Source organism: Mus musculus, chromosome 12, assembly GCF_000001635.26.
Source record: "Mus musculus strain C57BL/6J chromosome 12, GRCm38.p6 C57BL/6J".
NCBI classification, from domain to species: Eukaryota; Metazoa; Chordata; class Mammalia; order Rodentia; family Muridae; genus Mus; species Mus musculus.
In genome coordinates, this window is record NC_000078.6 from 3,847,501 (window position 1) to 3,863,722 (window position 16,222).

The window sequence follows — 16,222 nt, forward strand, 5'->3', positions numbered from 1 at the left end:
TCTCTCTGTCTCTCTCTGTCTTTCTCTGTCTCTCTCTCCCTCTCTCCCTCTCTCTCTCTCTCTCTCTCTCTCTCTCTCTCTCTCTCTCTCTCTCTACCAGGCTGGCCTGGAACTCAGACATCTGCCTGCATCTGCCTCCTGCCTAGCCGTGTTATGATCTTATAATTAGGAAAAAGTGGGGGTTGGAGAGATGGCTCAGTGGGTAAAGTGTTTGCTGCTTAAGCATGGTGAACCAAGGCCAGGTCCCCAACACCCACATGAAAACTGGGGAGGCGGTGCTAGGGAGACAGACAGGAAGACCCTGTCTCAAAAAACAAGGGTTCGGGTTGTTGATATAGTTCAGTGGATGAAGTCACTGGGTACAAAGCCTGACCACCTGAGTTCAAGTCCCAAGACCCCTCGATGAGAGAATAAATACCTGAGAGTCCTCTGACTGTCTGTCACATGTCCACTTGTGCTGCATGTGTGTACATGCCCATACACACAAATAATCTATGTAATAATTTTTAAGGACATTATTTTTGGGGCTGGTAAGATGGCTCAGCGGTTAAGAGCACTAACTGCTCTTCCCCAGGTCATGAGTTCAAATCCCAGCAACCACATGGTGGCTCACAACCATCCTTAATGAGGAACAAAAAAAAAAAACAAAAAAAAACAAAAAACCAAAAAACCAACAACCAAAAAAACAAAAACAAAAAAACCCCTATGGGCCAGAATGATCGGGGCCAGAGTGAAAGGGAAGGGGGAAAAGACATTTTTTTTAATTTGTTTATTTGTGTTTTTGAGTCAGAGTTTCTCTGTGTAGCCCTGGCTGTCCTGACACTTGCTTTGTAGGCCAGAATGGCTTCAAATTCAGAGATCCACCTGCTTGTGCCTCTTGAGCATTGAGACTAAAGGCATGTGCCACCAACATACCTGGCTTAAAGAAATTCTATTTTGTAAAGGTGGAGAGCAGTTGTGGATAACACCTGATTGGCTTCATCTCCACATGCACACAATACATGTATACATACATGCACACACCTGAGAGAGATCGGCTTCATCTCCACATGCACACATACATGCACACATGCATGTTCTCTTTGTGTGCTTAAAGCCAAGTATGGCGGCACTTGAGCACTCAGAGGTGGAGACAGTAGCTCAAGGTTGGCTACAGAGGGAGTTTGAACCTAGTCAGAGTTAGGTGAGATCCTGCCTTAGAAGCTGTGGTGAAGGCAGAGGCAGATGGATTTAGGTCAGCAGCCTGGTCTACAGAGTCAGTTACAGAACAGTCAGGGCTACACAGAGAAACCCTGTCTCAAAAACAAACAAACAAACCAACCAACCCTAATAATAATAATAATAATAAATTTTAAAAAAGAAGTTGTGAATGGAACATATAATTTTTTACACACACACACACACACACACACACACACACACACACACACACACACACACACCAGGCCTGGTAGCTCATGCCTTTTGTTTTGTTTTGTTTTGGAATGATTTATTTATTTATTTTATGTATATGAGTACATCGTTGCTCTCTTCAGAAACACCAGAAGAGGGCATCAGACCCCCATTGCAAATGGTTGTGAGCCACCATGTGGTTGCTGGGAATTGAACTCGGGACCTCTGGGAAAGCAGTCAATGCTCTTAACCACTGAGCCATCTCTCCAACCCGGAACATATATTTTTAATTCTGGAACTCAGGAGACAGACTCAGATGGTTTCTTGTGAGGCCTAGTCTACATAGCAAGTTCAAGGGCTACTAGAGTTATATAGTGAGATGCTATCTTTAAAAAAAAAAAAAATCAAAGCACACAGTACACTCATTAGAGGGAGTAATACCCACTGGAGGTCCCTCTAGGATTTAGCTGCCTATTTTATTTGGCCAACGCTTGGAATTGAACCTAGAGTGTTGTGCGCGCTAGGCAAATACTCTGTCACCGAAGCTGTACTCCGGCCCTCTGGATTTACTGGGATGGGGTTCAACTTTACCACACAGGAGGGTTGGGGACAGCATGACACAGCCCTGGAAATGTGACTGTTGTGGGGGTAGCACAGGAGGAGGCTCATGCCAATCCAGGTAGTCTGGAACACAGTCCCTCTCGGGTCAGCTCTGGCTTACAGGGTGTGTCTGTGTCCACAGGAAGGAGAGGAACAGGAGGAGAACCGTGGCAAGGAAGAGCGCCAGGAGCCCAGCGCCACGGCCCGGAAGGTGGGGAGGCCTGGCCGGAAGCGCAAGCACCCACCGGTGAGTGTCCTCTCTCACATGACCGTGCCTGTGCTGTGGACGGCAGCGATGTCTATCCGAAAGGCCTTGGGGACATGAAGGCCAGATGTAGGGCTTTGTTACATCCTCCATCTTTGAACCTACTTTTCCTTTCCACATTTCCTCCAGTTTTAGACTAGAGGCCAGGAACTTGTCTGTGGATGTGGGAGCTGAGATTTCAACCAAGCTCTGACCCCTGGCTTCCCACTGGAAGGGTACCCAGAAAGCCTGCCACATTCCCCATCTGGACTGAGAGCCTGAGTCTGGACGTGTGGGCCCTGCCACCAAGCTGTACACTAGCCATAGTCCTCTGTTCCCAGGAGGACCTGAGGCTAGACAGAGCCTGATTCCAGAAAAAGGGAACCATGCAGCCTGAGCTTCGGCAAGAGGCCCCAGGCATTGCTGAAGGCCTGCAGGGTGACTGGCAGTGGTGCCGCTGGCCCCATGCTGAGGTCTGGGGGAGCTAGCTACAGGGCTGCTCAAGATGGAGAGAGCTGGGGGGTATGGTGGAGCTGTGGGCTGGAAGAGCCTGCCTCCCTCAGGCATAAGGGTGGATAATTATTTCCTAGCAAAGCCAGCTGGTTCCTTTCTCTTAGCCCTACCAGCAGAGAACGTAAACTTGGAGCAGGAAGAGCAGGAGGGTGAAGGGGAGCCGCAGCCCCAGATTGGTAACAGTCCTTCTTTGGGGCAGGTCAGCAGGTCAGCAGGGAGTAGCGATTTTCACACATCTAGTTAGGGAGATGGCTCCAGAGAGGTCAGAGGCTCTGGGAACCTTCGGGGAGCAGATGGGGACCACAGCCAGTTCTGCATGACACAAGAGGGAAAGGGCGGAAGTTAGGTAACTAGCTGGTAAGTAATTTAGGACATCTTAATAATAAAGCACACATGGATATTTTATGGCCTGTAATGAAAAATCCACCTGACAATGGAAGAATAAAATGATGGTTCAGGAGAATTCCCAGTTTGAGGCAGCTGCTCAGCAGATTCCCCATGCTTCTGTCTTTCACCCTGGAGCACCTTGAGGGGTGAAGGTGTGTGAAGGAGCAGCTGGCTCCATTTGACTGTGGGCATGTCCTTGCCCCCTGAGCCACCTCGGCCATCTGCAGAGCAAATTTCTGCACTCCAGTCACTGAGAACCCAGAGCCACCACATGTAACAAATAAAGAGCCAGTGACCCTTTGACTCCAATTTGTCAGTCTGGAATCAAAAGGCAGGAGCAGCACCGAGAGAGGGTGAGTGTGTGGGGTCAGAGGGTATGAGGAAATAATTCGCCGAGGGAGGACTGGGCGGGAGTCATTCAGCCTGAGTCCAGTTTTGGTGCAGAAAGAAAAATACTGTCTTTGGAGACCAGCAGACCCGGTTCCAATATCCACTTCACAACCTTTCTGAGCTTGAACAAGTTACAGCCAGACCGCAGGCAGGGTGTTTTCCTTCTAGGGTGCCTGAGATGAATTCAGTCCGCTGCAGAGCAAGGGCTAGACTCATCCCTGCCTGGCACCGTGGCAATCACAGTTTGACAGGAGAAAGGATGTCATGGTTGGCGCTTCTGAGCTGTGTGACCTCCCTGATAAAATGGGCTGTCAGGAATACCTGTCCTGTGTACCTCCTGGGGTGCTTGCAAACAGCACAGTGGAGCCCAGATGGGCAGCGTGTGCCAGATAATAAACTTGCATAATTTCAGTGTCCACAGACCAGGCTGTGGGCTTTTGGGGTAGGGCCAGCACTGACCTCTCAGTGCACATTATTCAAAGCATCAAGTGGATGTGGTCCAGCTCTGGGTGACACTGCAGCCACCTGTACTCTGAGGAGAGGCCCCTTGAAAAGCTGGTGCCACTGAGGAGTCTGGGACATAAGATAAAGGAGACTTGGTTGGTAGAGTGCTCACCTCGCATGCATGAAACACTGGGTTGGATCTCAGTTCTGTATAATATTGGGCATCGCATGGTGGCACTTGGGTGTGGTGGCAGGATTAGAAGTTCAAAATCAGAAGGTGGTAGTGGTGCACGCCTTTAGTCTCAGCACTTAGGAGGCAGAGGCAGGCAGATCTCTGTGAATTTGAGGCCAGCCTGTGAGTTGCAGGACACCCACAGAGAAACCCTGTCTCGAAAAATGAAAAAAAAAAAACAAAAACAAAAACAAATAAAACAAAATAATAATAATAAAAATTCAAGGTAAGTTGGGCGTGGTGGAGCACGCCTTTAATCCCAGCACTCGGGAGGCAGAGGCAGGTGGATTTCTGAGTTTGAGGCCAGCCTGGTCTACAAAGTGAGTTCCAGGACAGCCAGGGCTACACAGAGAAACCCTGTCTCAAAAAAACAAAAACAAAAACAAGTTCAAGGTATTCTCTGTTAAATAGTGAGTTTGAGGCCAGCCTTGGCTATGTGAGACCCAGTCTAAAGAGTTAAATTTAAAAAAAAAATTTTAAAGATTTATTTATTTTATGTATGAGTACACACTTTAGTTGTACAGATGGTTGTGAGCCTTCATGTGATTGTTGGGAATTGAACTTAGGACCTCTGCTTGCTCTAGCCAACCCAACTTGCTCCGGCCAAAGATTTATTTATTAGTATAAGTTCACTGTAGTTGTCTTCAAACACACCAGAAGAGGGTATCAGATCTCATTATGGGTGGTTGTGAGCCACCATGTGGTTGCTGGGATTTGAACTCAGTACCTTTGGAAGAGCAGTCTTACCCACTGAACCATCTCACCAGCCCCTAAAATTTTTTTTTGTAATGGACTGGAGAGTTGACTTAGCTGGTGCACCTGTTACTCCTGCAGAGGACCTCCGGTTTGACTTCCAGCATCCATTGGTGGCTCACAATCATATGTAACTCCAGGTTCAGGGGACCAGATACTCTTTCTGACCTCCAAGAGGACCAGGCAAGAATGGAACTTTATGTGTTGGAGGGAACAGAAAGTCAGCTTATAGACTGCGGCTTTTACTGGCAGGCCACCTGGCGATGTTTCCTGTTACTGCAGGCTACTGATGGCCTCAGTCTGGGTTCCTAGCTCTGGTGGGGCAGGTGCGGCCCAGGTTTTCTCCTCCCTCCTGGTGTCCTTTTCTCCTTTGCAGCAGCGCTCAGCAGGCTTCTGTGGGTCTGCTGCAGCCCTGGAATTAGATTCCCTAGGAGCTCTGGAGCAGCCCTGTGTGTCCCAGGCAGGTCTGAGGAAGGGCAGTGAGCTAACGAAGGGGAAGCCGAGAAAGAGGCCAAGTGTGGCCAAGGAGGAGAACTTCGATCATGCGAGCTCTACTCTGCAGCACTGGACAGAGGAGTTCAACTACACATCTGGGCCTCCCCAGCCCCCAAATTAAACACCTTTGGCGCCTTCTCAATTTGTCCCCAAGCCTGTGCAACAGATTCTTAGACATCTGTCCTTGGGTGCTGCTGTGTTAGTTTCCTAGCTAGAGGAGCTCACTTCCCAGAACCCACTGTTGCTTCTTGCCCTTCACATGGAAACTTGCCTTCCAATCTAGAGTCCTGGAGAGGCGTAGTCACAATAGTAAGCTGCTTAGCAGGTCTGTTCTTGAGAGTCTGCCATCTCTCTCTCTGTGTCTCACTGTGTGTGTGTGCGCGTGCGCGTGTGCGTGTGCGTGTGCGTGTGTGTGTGTGTGTGTGTGTGTGTGTGTGTGTGAGAGAGAGAGAGAGAGAGAGAGAGAGAGAGAGAGAGAGAGACAGAGAGACAGAGAGACGGAGACAGACTATGCAGCCTTGGCTGTCCAGGAACTCACTATATATTAACCAGGCTGGCCTTCTGGAGTACTGGGATTACAGGTGTGTGGTGTGTGCCACTGAGCCCAGCAGACTTCCATTTCTTTCTTTTTCCTTCTATTTTATTTATTTTTATCTGTATGGGTGTTTTTCCTGCAAGTGTGTCTGTGTGTCATGTATATGCTTAGTGCCCACAGAGGCCAAGGGAGCAGAGGAGGTGTTGGATCCCTTAGAGCTGTAGTTAACAAACGGTTTTGAGCTGCCATGTAGGTTCTTGGAATCTGAGTCCCAGGTCCTCTAGAAAAGTAGCAACCTTAATGGTTAAGCCATCTTTCCAGCTCTAGGACTCCCTCCCTTCTCCCCTTCCTCTGTGGCTCCTTCCCTTCTTCCTTCCCTCCCTTCCTCCCTTCCTTTCTTTCTGTTTTAGTTTTTCAAGACAGGGTTTCTTTGTGTAATAGCCCTGCTGTCTTGGAACTTGCTTTGTAGACCAGGATGGCCTTGAACTCACAGAGATCCATCTGCCTCAGCCTCTAAGAGCATGTGCCACCCCACCTGGCTCATGGACTCCATTTATCTTAAGACTGGAGAGATGGCTCAGTGGTTAAGAGCACTGGCTGTTCTTCCAGAGGTCCTAAGTTCAATTCCCAGCAACCACATGGTGACTCACAACCATCTGTAATGGGATCTGATGCCCTCTTCTGGTGTGCATGAAGACAGAGTACTCATACACATAAAATAAATCATCTCTTAAAAAAAAAAAAAAAAAAAAAAAGACAAGATCCAGAACACTGGCCCTGACTTTCTGGCTCCTTCTTGTCCCCTTTTCCTGCCCCCTCCACACTGTGCCCAACACTTAACCTGTCTTGGACAGAAGAACCTTGTATTCGTGCTGCCCCACAGGGTGCTCCAGGCACATTCTCCCTACTTGTGTGGTCTGATAGCCCTCCTTGCCTCTTCCCTTGGAGCCAAACCCCATCAAGCCTCGCTTGAAAGTGAAGCCCAGGCCTGGGGTGGGGGTGGGGGGTAGTTCAGCAAGCAAAGGTACTTGCTTGACCAAAATGGTCTGCACGCCTCACCACCAGAGCCATGGGTGCTGCTTGTCCGCAGAGAACTCTGAGTCAGTGTCTAGGAGCTTGAGGTTTCTAAACTGCAATCTCATTTATTTACTTATTTACATACTTACTCACCGAGTGGTACTCAAACCTAGCTTACACATCTTCAGCTGAGTGCTCAGCCCCTGAGCCCCACCTCCAGCCCTGGACACCCTCTCCCCTCCCATAACTCCTCCCACCCCTTCTTTTAATAATGAATATTAGTATTCATGTTTGTTGGTTTTTTTTTTAAACAATGATACACTTTCTTAGCAAATAGAGAAGTTAGAATCCAGCCCCATCGCAGCTCCCAGTGCTCTCCTAAATCAGATTTGCTTTTACTCTGGATAAGTAGAGCTTGTTCCTCCACTGGCTGATTGGTTTTTGAGATAGACACTTTGTAGCCTGGGCTGTCCTTGAACTTGCCACAATCCATACTGGCTCCTTTGCATGTCTGGCAAATAGAACATATTTCATTACCTACAATCGAGCAATGAGAATAAAAAGGCTAATAGCACAGCACTTTGTTGCCTGAAAAGGCCGGTTCAAAGACTTACTTCAGGCTAGCAAGATGACTTTGTAGGTAAAAGCCTGAAGAATCTCTGTGGGATGGAGACTGGCTCTCAGGAATTGTCCTCCGACCTTTGGAAGAGTGCCAATGGCATGAATGTGTGGTGTGTGTGTGTGTGTGTGTGTTACACATACACATATGCACACACACACAAATGCACAAGCTCTCACATACCCCAATAATAATGAAAAGACTCACTTCTTGGACCCCCTACTGTGAGCCCCCTGCTTCTCTTCTCCCTGGGAGCCTGGGTCCCCAAAGCCTTTTTAAGTTAGTATATGAATGCAGGGCTGTTTGAAAGCAAGCATACTGTCTCAAAACACCTCAGAGAAAGCTGAGGTCTTGGTGTGTGGCGCATTGGTAGCATTCTATATACATGACACCAGCACCACATAAACATGCCTGTAATGCCAAGACTTGAGATATGGAGGATCAGAAATTCAAGGTCATCCTGAGCCAGCATCAAGTTCAAGGCTAGCCTTGGCCACGTGAGACCCTGTCTCAAAAATAAAAAAATAAAAGAAAGAAAGAAAATGTAACTGAGGGAGAATATGACACAAATCCTGGGACTCCAGGTATAGCTGGGGAGGCTGGGGTGGTACAGAGCCTGGGAGGTGAAGCTGCTTCAGAGTAGGCCTGGGCCTGCCGTGTTGGCAGCATTGCCTTGGGGAAAGCTAAGATACTGCAAAGCAACAGGAAACAGGAAGCCAGCTGCTGGGCTAGGAGGGCCTTAGGAAGGGAGCTGGCACCTGGGCCAGGGCCTGTGGGCTGGGGAGGAGGAGACTGGCATGTAAAATCAGGCCTGTGTGTGCGGCTCAGTGGAAAGAAAGGGCTGGTGCCCTGCTCACCAGCTCCTGAAGACCCTGCACTGTGACAAGTGGAACTGTGGTCACAAGCCCAGACAGCTCTGCAGAGGTCTCTGTTCTTTGTGGGTAGTTCTAGCTGGAGCAGCAGAGGGACAGTTTCTGCCTTGGCCCACCAGACCCTGTGGTTGGTTGGTGGGGGTGACAGGCCCTGCAAGGTCTACACCCTGTTTGCTAGCGGCATGCATATCAGTGGGGATTTATACCCACCAACTTCCTCCAGGGTTATTTTTGCTTGGAGGGTGCATTCTGAGGTCACTCTTGCTAAGAATAACCCAGCAAGGGCGGGAGGAGGAGTGGGTGGGAGCTGGCGCCAAGCTCAGCTGAGGCAGGCTGGGCTACTTACTCCACAGCAGCCTCCTGCACAGCCTGGAGGCAGTGGGTTACAGAGGGCAGTGCTATAGGGCAGAAGGACAGAAGCCAGGGGAAGCCAGGCAGCGCTGGGCTGAGCCTCCACTGCCTGGGCAGTTTTCCGGCTCCCAGGGCTTTGCAGTGTGGCTTATTTTCCAGTCTAAGAGCCATTTGGTTCTTCTCCAACAGAACTGAATCCTCTCCTCGTTTCAAGACCAGTCCTGCACTTTGCTAGCTCTTTAAGCAGAGGCTTGATGGCCGCTCTCCCTTGGTTTTAGGCTCTCTTAGTCCTGGGCTGCTGCTCCTGGTCACACCCCAGCAGTGGCCTTCCAGAAGACAGCTGGGATGGTGCATGGGGAGTTTAACTCTTCCTAAGGTTTGCCCTCCAGAGCATGCAAGAAAATTCTGAGGGAGGCCAGTGGTGGCGGTAGTGGGGTGGGGGTGGGGGGTGCCAGCAGGTGTGGACCTTGAGGGTCAAAGAAACCAGGGAAAATATACTGGGAAATGTGGGGCTTCCCTGGCCCTTAAAGGAGGGCAGGAACCAAGGGGAAGTGGCAGGTCCTGCTGAGGCAATGCTGAGCAAGGTGGGGCAGGCAGTTCCGTTAAAAATGAGTCTTATCTGGAAAGATAGTATGCAAGAGACCTGAGGGGGTTTACTGTTTATTTTATTTATTTTATTTTATTTTATTTGTTTTTGGAACAGGGTATCCTGAAACTCACAATGTAGACCAGGCTAGCCTCAAACTCCCAGAGATCTGCCTTCTCTGCCTTCTGAGTATAGAGATTAAAGGTGTGTGTGCCACTGTACCCAGCTTCTTGACAGGCATACACAGTCACACCTTGTATTCTAACTCTGTATCCTTTAAGGCCTGGGAATAAAGGGAGCATTGAGCAGAGGCAAATCCTGGCCTGGTGAAGGTATAGAAAAACAGAGTGTCCTTCGCTGGTCAGATGATGGAGTAAAAGGAGAAGCCCAGGCCCCGGCAGTGGCTCAAGAGGGACACTGTCAGGGACACTGTTGTCAGAGAGCTTCTGAGACAGAGCTGCTAGAGATCACTGTAGATGGCACTGTAGATGGCTGCTCCCGGCATTGGGGGTGGAGCTCAGGGGCAGAGCACTTGCCAGGCATGCTGGACTCCCCATCAACATGGGAGGAGGTTGGGGGAAGCATAGCTGGTGTTACTGGGGGATTATTCCAATGAATTTAAAAGAGTAACAAAAACCACCTTGATTTCTGCCCCATCTTGACTCCTTGCCAGAGGCACACAGTCTAGGGCCACTTGTAACAATGATTTCAGGTGTGTTGGTCCCAGCTGCTGTGTCCTCCTTGGGGTCCAGCCACACCAGCCTCTCTTCTAGCGTACAGCGCTGTCCAGTATGTGTTACCTAGGAGATGGCCTGCTTCCCTGTTGTTACCCTCACCTAGACACTGTGTACCTGAGATGCTTCACACTGGCTGCCAACCTGACAGGACTGAGACTCGTCTAAGAGAATAACCTCTGGGTGTGTCTATGAGAGATGCTAGTGTGGGTTCACTGGAGTTGGAAGAACCAACCAGGATGAGGGAAGCACCATTGCTTGTGTCGAGATCCTGAACTGGATAAAAACGGAGAGAGCAAGCTGGCTGCCGACATCCATCTCTACTTCCTGGCTGTGGTGCAATGTGGCTAGCTGCCTTCAGCTCCCGCTGATGTGATGGACGGCGTCCTGGGATGAACCTTGCCTTCCTTAGGTTGCTTTTGTCAGGTGTTTCGTTGTTGTTGTTGTTTGTTTTGTTTTGTTTTGTTTTCATTAAGAATATTAACAGATGCAACACACACGGCAGCTCTTTGCACCTCAGGAAAGACATTATCTGAGAAGCCAGGAAAGGATAGGGAATGACCAAGTGGAGGGGACAGTGCTAAGCTGGGACAGGTTTAACAGAGAGTGGCAAAGACTCTGGAGTGGCACTACTAGGGTAGGATGAGCATAGTACTTTAACCCCCTTGGCTTTGCTTTGAGAGGCATGGCCTCACCAAGGGCAGGATGGGCCAGAGTTACACTGCAGCAAAGTTAGCTGAAGCATGGCGTGGGTGGCAGGGACTTCGAACTGGTTAGCGTCTAGCCAGGCCCTGCAGGAGGATCCTTGATTGGCACCTAGTTCCCCCTTGAACTGGGGGGTGGGGGGTGGGGGGTGGGCTACCCTTCTTTTCACGGTAAAGCTTACTTGCCTGTGAGGGAAACTCAGCCTGGGAGGTCCTTCAGATGGCTGTCCTGTACTTGGGTCTCCCTGGGAGCTTTGCTGAAGAGTATGAGGGATGTGTGTGAGCAGAGGCCAGCCTTGGAGCCATCTTCCTCAGATGGATTCCACATATTGCTCGGGAGCCTTGAGACAATTAAGTTTTTTGATTCTATCAAGGAATGGATGCCATGTCCTTTGCTGGGTGCTAGGATCCTGGAGTAGAGAAAGGAAAGACAGAGCCCACAGTCCAGAAGGGAGGTACACTGTAAAGAAGCCATTACCCCAGCATGGTGAATGCTGGAATGGTGAATAGGAGCTCTGTAAACAGTGTGGCCTGTGGGTGGGGGTGGGGAATGCCACAGGGGACACAGTTCTCTGGATGAGGCTGGGCCCAGCAGCTGTCCACATCTGTCATCTATATGGCGAGGGCTGTGGGAGTGAAGCATAGGCCAGGGGTTACCATGGGGTGAAGAACTTCTATGTGGGGTGATGGTCAAAGAATATGAATGTAGTCGATGTATATTTCAAAATGGTTAAAAAGACAAATTTTATATATACTTTATCATGAATTTGGGGCGGGGCGGCTATTCTTATTTATTTGTTTGTTTGTTTGTTTGTTTGTTTGTTTTGGTTTTTTCGAGACAGGGTTTCTCTGTGTAGCCCTGGCTGTCCTGGAACTCACTTTGTAGACCAGGCTGGCCTCGAACTCAGAAATCCACCTACTTCTGCCTCCCGAGTGCTGGGATTAAAGGTGTACGCCACCACGCCCGGCTTATTTTTATTTTTTGAGACAAGGTCTCCCTACATAGCCCAGACCTGGCCTTGAACTTGTAGCAAACCTCTTATGTCAGTCTCACAAGTGCTGGCTTTGCAGGTCTGGCTCACCACAGCCAGCTATCGCAGAAGTTTTTTTTTTTTGTTGTTGTTGTTAGGTTTGTTTTTGTGTTGTTTTGTTTCTTTTTAATGTATTCCTTAATGCTAGCCATGGTAGATGTTAGAGCATGTAACAGCATCCTTGACCTGTATCCACTAGTTGCCAGCACATGACACGTGACACCAAAACAATCTTCTGCCACATTGCCAAATGTCCTGAGGGGAGCAGTGGTGTTTCCCTGGCAGGAACCACCCATGAACTCTGCTCAAAATGTGTTTCATGAAGCAGAGGCTGAGGAGGGTGCTGGACTGCAGGGAAGCAGGGGAGAGGTGTCTAGAGACAGGAACAGGATCGTTTCTGGCAGGGGACAAAGGTCAGCAAACTCTGAGAACTCCTGGGGGTGTGAGCCACAGTGGACTCTACTGATCCTGGGGTGAGGTTGGACCCAGCCGCTCTCCACATCTGCCATCTGTGTGATGAGGGCTTTCAGAGCTGAGCATAGGCTGATGGCAGGGCTGACAGACCCAAAGTGATGCATGTTGGTGGGGGAAGCAGACAATGGCAAAGGGACCAGATTTGACTGATTCTGCGTCATTAGTGAGCATCCCTCTGCCTAGTTCTGCAGAGGAGAAGGCCCTCACTGCTGCTCTTCCCTCTCCCATGCTTCTCCTGCAGCTGTGCACAGTGCCTCCCAAGTTGGTCAGCAGTGACACGTGGAATGTCTGTCTCAGGCCCGTGCTGTTGTCTTCAGAGACACTGTCAAAGTAAAGCAAACAGAAACAGTTGGTGTGACACTCTGACAAGGCCGTAGGGCCAGAGCTCCCTCTGGGCTCGTGAGCTAGGTGTTTGAACTTTGAACCTAGTCTTTGTCATTAATGGAGCCATTGGGAATATTTATGGAGTGATGTTGTGGTCCTGCTCTGTGATACATCCAACTGGCTTAAACCCAGTCCCTGTGTTCCAGGAGTCCAGGAGCTGATAGGGACAGGGGAAGGGAGGGAACTCAAGACAGACTCGAAGGTCTAGCTGTTCAAAATGCCGCCCCCCCCCTTTTAAAAGGGTTATCTATTTTATGTATAGGAGTACACTGTAGCTGTCTTCAGACACACCAGAAGAGGGCATCAGATCCCATTACAGATGGTTGTGAGCCACCATGTGGTTGCTGGGAATTGAGCACAAGACCTCTGGAAGAACAGTTAGTGCTCTTAACTGCTGAGCCATCTCTCCAGCCCCTAAAATGCCCCTTTTGGTAAGCCCCCAGCTCCTCCCCAGAAACTGGAAGGCTACTTTGGTCCATTGACTGCAGTCTGGCTTCCTCTCTCTGGGTAGTTCCTGTAGGTGGATTTACTCTGCCCAGTTGCCCAGGTCCCAAGAGCCCTAGGGAGAGAGGCCATGCTTAGTCCAGGGTCTAGAGGGCAAGGGGTCAGCTATGGTGTAGGAGTCATGAGTTCACTTGAACCTCAGGTCAGTGATGACTCAAAGGAAATGGAGTGGTCCACTGTGTAGAGTGCTTGCCCAGCACAAATGAAGCCCAGGGTTCCACCCCAGCATTGTATAAACCGAGTGTGGTAGAGCACACTTGTAATTCCAGCACTCAAGAAGCCAAGTGGTGGGGAGGTAAGGATCAGGAATTTAAGAGTAGCCTTGGCTGCATGAGGCTATCCTGGGCTGCACGAGGCTAGCTTGGATTAGGTGAGTCTCAATCTCAAAAAACAAAACAAAGTAGGAACCAAAGTCAAGCAGGAGAGGATAGGGGCCATTAGGAAGAGGGCCTGATGGTGGTGGGGCTGGAATCTAGCTCACTGTAGCAGTTACATAATACACAGAAGAAAGGCTCTGGGTTTGATTCCCAGCACCAAAATGGGGAGGGGTGAGGGATGGGGTGGGCCAATGGGAAGGGGTGGGCCTTTCAGCCATCGAGCTGATCCTAGGCTTACAGCTCAGCTGTGTGCTAGATTCCCATCTCTTCATCCACCTGTGTACTGGCTCCCACCTCTGGGTGTGTCTGATGCTACTGCAGAGGGGTTCCTTCTGGCAGGGCTGGTGGGGAAGCACCTACGCAGTGTGCTTGAAAGACTGAGGCCAGGCAGAGAGATAGCACTCCCGGCTCCCAAGGCTACGGAGTTGGTACCAACAGGAAGTGAGTCCTTGGGTACGGAGGCTGTATGATCCTCATGTAAGAAGGAAGCCTCTAGGATGATCTCGGGCCGCTCTGCAGGGGAAGCCTACAGTGAAGAGAGAGAGAGCATCTAAGAGAGATTGCTTCTGTCCAAGTGCAACCTGCCCACCTCCCTGCAGTACAGGTTGGCTTTGCAGTATCTGGTACCACTGGTCCCTGGAAAGTGTCCACCAGGGCAACGAGGCATGGCCTTCTCTCATGCGTGACTCACCTTAACCTTGCAGAGTGACAGAGTGACAGACTGACAGAGGAAGTTTCCATGCTGAGGTGGGTCAGACACATGGTGTGGGAGCTGGGGAATAAAGGAAGTAGGTGGTCATCTGTTTGCTCCTCTCTTCTGATGCAGCTGCCCAGCAGCCTGGCTTGCCTGTGGAGGCTTTCTCTCTCCCACCTGGCACTTCCTCCTTGTGCTGCAGCCTCCGGAACCCCCAGCTGCTGGGGCAGACAGCAATGCATCTCCTCAGCATGTTCTCTTTCCCAGGTGAAGAGCCCGAAGCATAGACTGGTGGATCAACAGTCCAACTGCTGGTCCCTCAGGAGGTGGCAGTCAGACTCTGGGTTTGCCACTTCTCAGGGGTCCTCTCCAGAGAGCAGTGAGCTCACACTTCCATCCCAGACATGAAATGGAGGCTGTGAGGGGAGGGGCCAGCAGCTCAAACCTCTCAGGCCATGTGCTGATGCTGCAGCCTTTCTGAGGCGAGCTTGGCATTTCTCTCTATACTTGGACCCCTGGGACTGCCCTACAGATAGACTTAGCTATAGGGAACTGGAGGTCATAGGACTCTACAGCAGCTCAGCCCCAGAACCCACAGTGGGTGTGAGTCATAGAGCATCCACTGAGTAGGAGGGAGAGCCATATGCACGAATGTGGAGAGACGCCATTGCATTTGTCAGGGGAGAAGCGAGTTCTAGAACCTTCTGGGTAGCATAATAAAACATGATCTTGAATCTCGTGTGTGTGAATGTGTGGATGAACTCGTAGCTTACATGTGATTGTGAAAAGTCTAAAAAGGAAACCTAGCCCTTTGGCACATGCCTGCCATCCCAGCCCTTGCCACACAGAGCAGGAGGATCAAGAGTCAAGGCCAACCTCAGATACACAGTTTGATTGAAACCAGCCTAGATTACATGAAGCCTTGTTTTATTTTGTTTATTTTTTAATTATGTATATGAATGTTTTGCCAGCATGTATATATATCACCATGTGCATGCCTGGTGGATGTCAGAAGAGAGCACTGGACCCCTTGGAACTGGAGTTCTAGTTGTAAGCCACCATGGGGTTGCTAGGAATTGAACCTAGGTCCTCTCTGAGAGCCATTAACCAGGAGCCATTTCTTTAGCCTGAGATGGAACGAAACATCTAAAAAAGATGGAGTATGGCCCCCACACCTTTAACTCTAGCACTCAGGAGGCAAAGGCAAACGGATCTCCTTGAGTTCCAGGTGAGCCAGAGCCACATGCTGGGACCCTATTGGGGATGAGGGTGGGGGCTGAAAAGGATGTTATCAAGCTACTAATGATTTTCAGGGAGAAAATAACTTGGGGGGAGACCAATAGACAGACAGACACTTTCATAGAGACGATCAGAGGATAACTTGCAACTGGTTCTCTCCTTCCAATATGTGGGTCCTGGTTATCAGACTCAGGTCCTCAGCTTGGAAGCAAGTACCCTTACCTGCTGAGCCATTGTGCCAGCTTAGCTTTGGTTTGCACAATTCAAATTTTATGGGGCTGGGGACTTGGCTTAGTGGCCCTGATATAATTCCCCACCCCACATAAACTGGGTGTGTTGGTACATGCCAGTAATCCCAGCATGCAGGTGGCAGAGGCAGAGTTTAAGGTGATCCTTAGCTACATAGTAAGTTTGAGGGTAACCTGGGCTAACTGTGACTCTGTCACACAAAAATAAATTACATATGTCTGATTATTTTAAAAGACTTATGTATGTATATGAGCACTGTATTTGCATGTGTGTGTGCATAACAAGAGTACATCAGAAACAGAAGAGGGCATCAAATTCCACTATAGATGGTTGTGAGCTGCCATGTATTTGCTAGGAATTGAACTGGGGACCTCTGGAGGAACAGCCAGTGCTCTTAACCAC

At 49.7% G+C, this 16,222-nt stretch overlaps 1 protein-coding gene and 1 long non-coding RNA gene across 9 annotated transcripts in view; one reads left to right on the top strand and one right to left on the bottom strand.

Moving 5' to 3' along the window:
• The window catches only part of Dnmt3a (DNA methyltransferase 3A), a 112,885-nt gene that overhangs the window by 45,942 nt on the left and 50,721 nt on the right, over positions 1-16,222 (top strand). For all 8 annotated transcript variants that reach the window (XM_006514956.4, XM_006514953.4, XM_030246538.1 and 5 more), the window contains exon 3: positions 2,135-2,239. In XM_006514956.4, coding sequence (XP_006515019.1) covers positions 2,135-2,239 — 105 coding nt within the window. The remainder of the gene's footprint in view (positions 1-2,134; positions 2,240-16,222) is intronic.
• Dnmt3aos (DNA methyltransferase 3A, opposite strand) lies at positions 11,793-14,744 on the bottom strand. Its single transcript, NR_045884.1, has 4 exons — positions 14,510-14,744; positions 14,330-14,410; positions 13,999-14,164; positions 11,793-12,695 (listed from the first exon to the last, which is right to left on the bottom strand). It is a non-coding gene; the product is annotated as a DNA methyltransferase 3A, opposite strand (long non-coding RNA).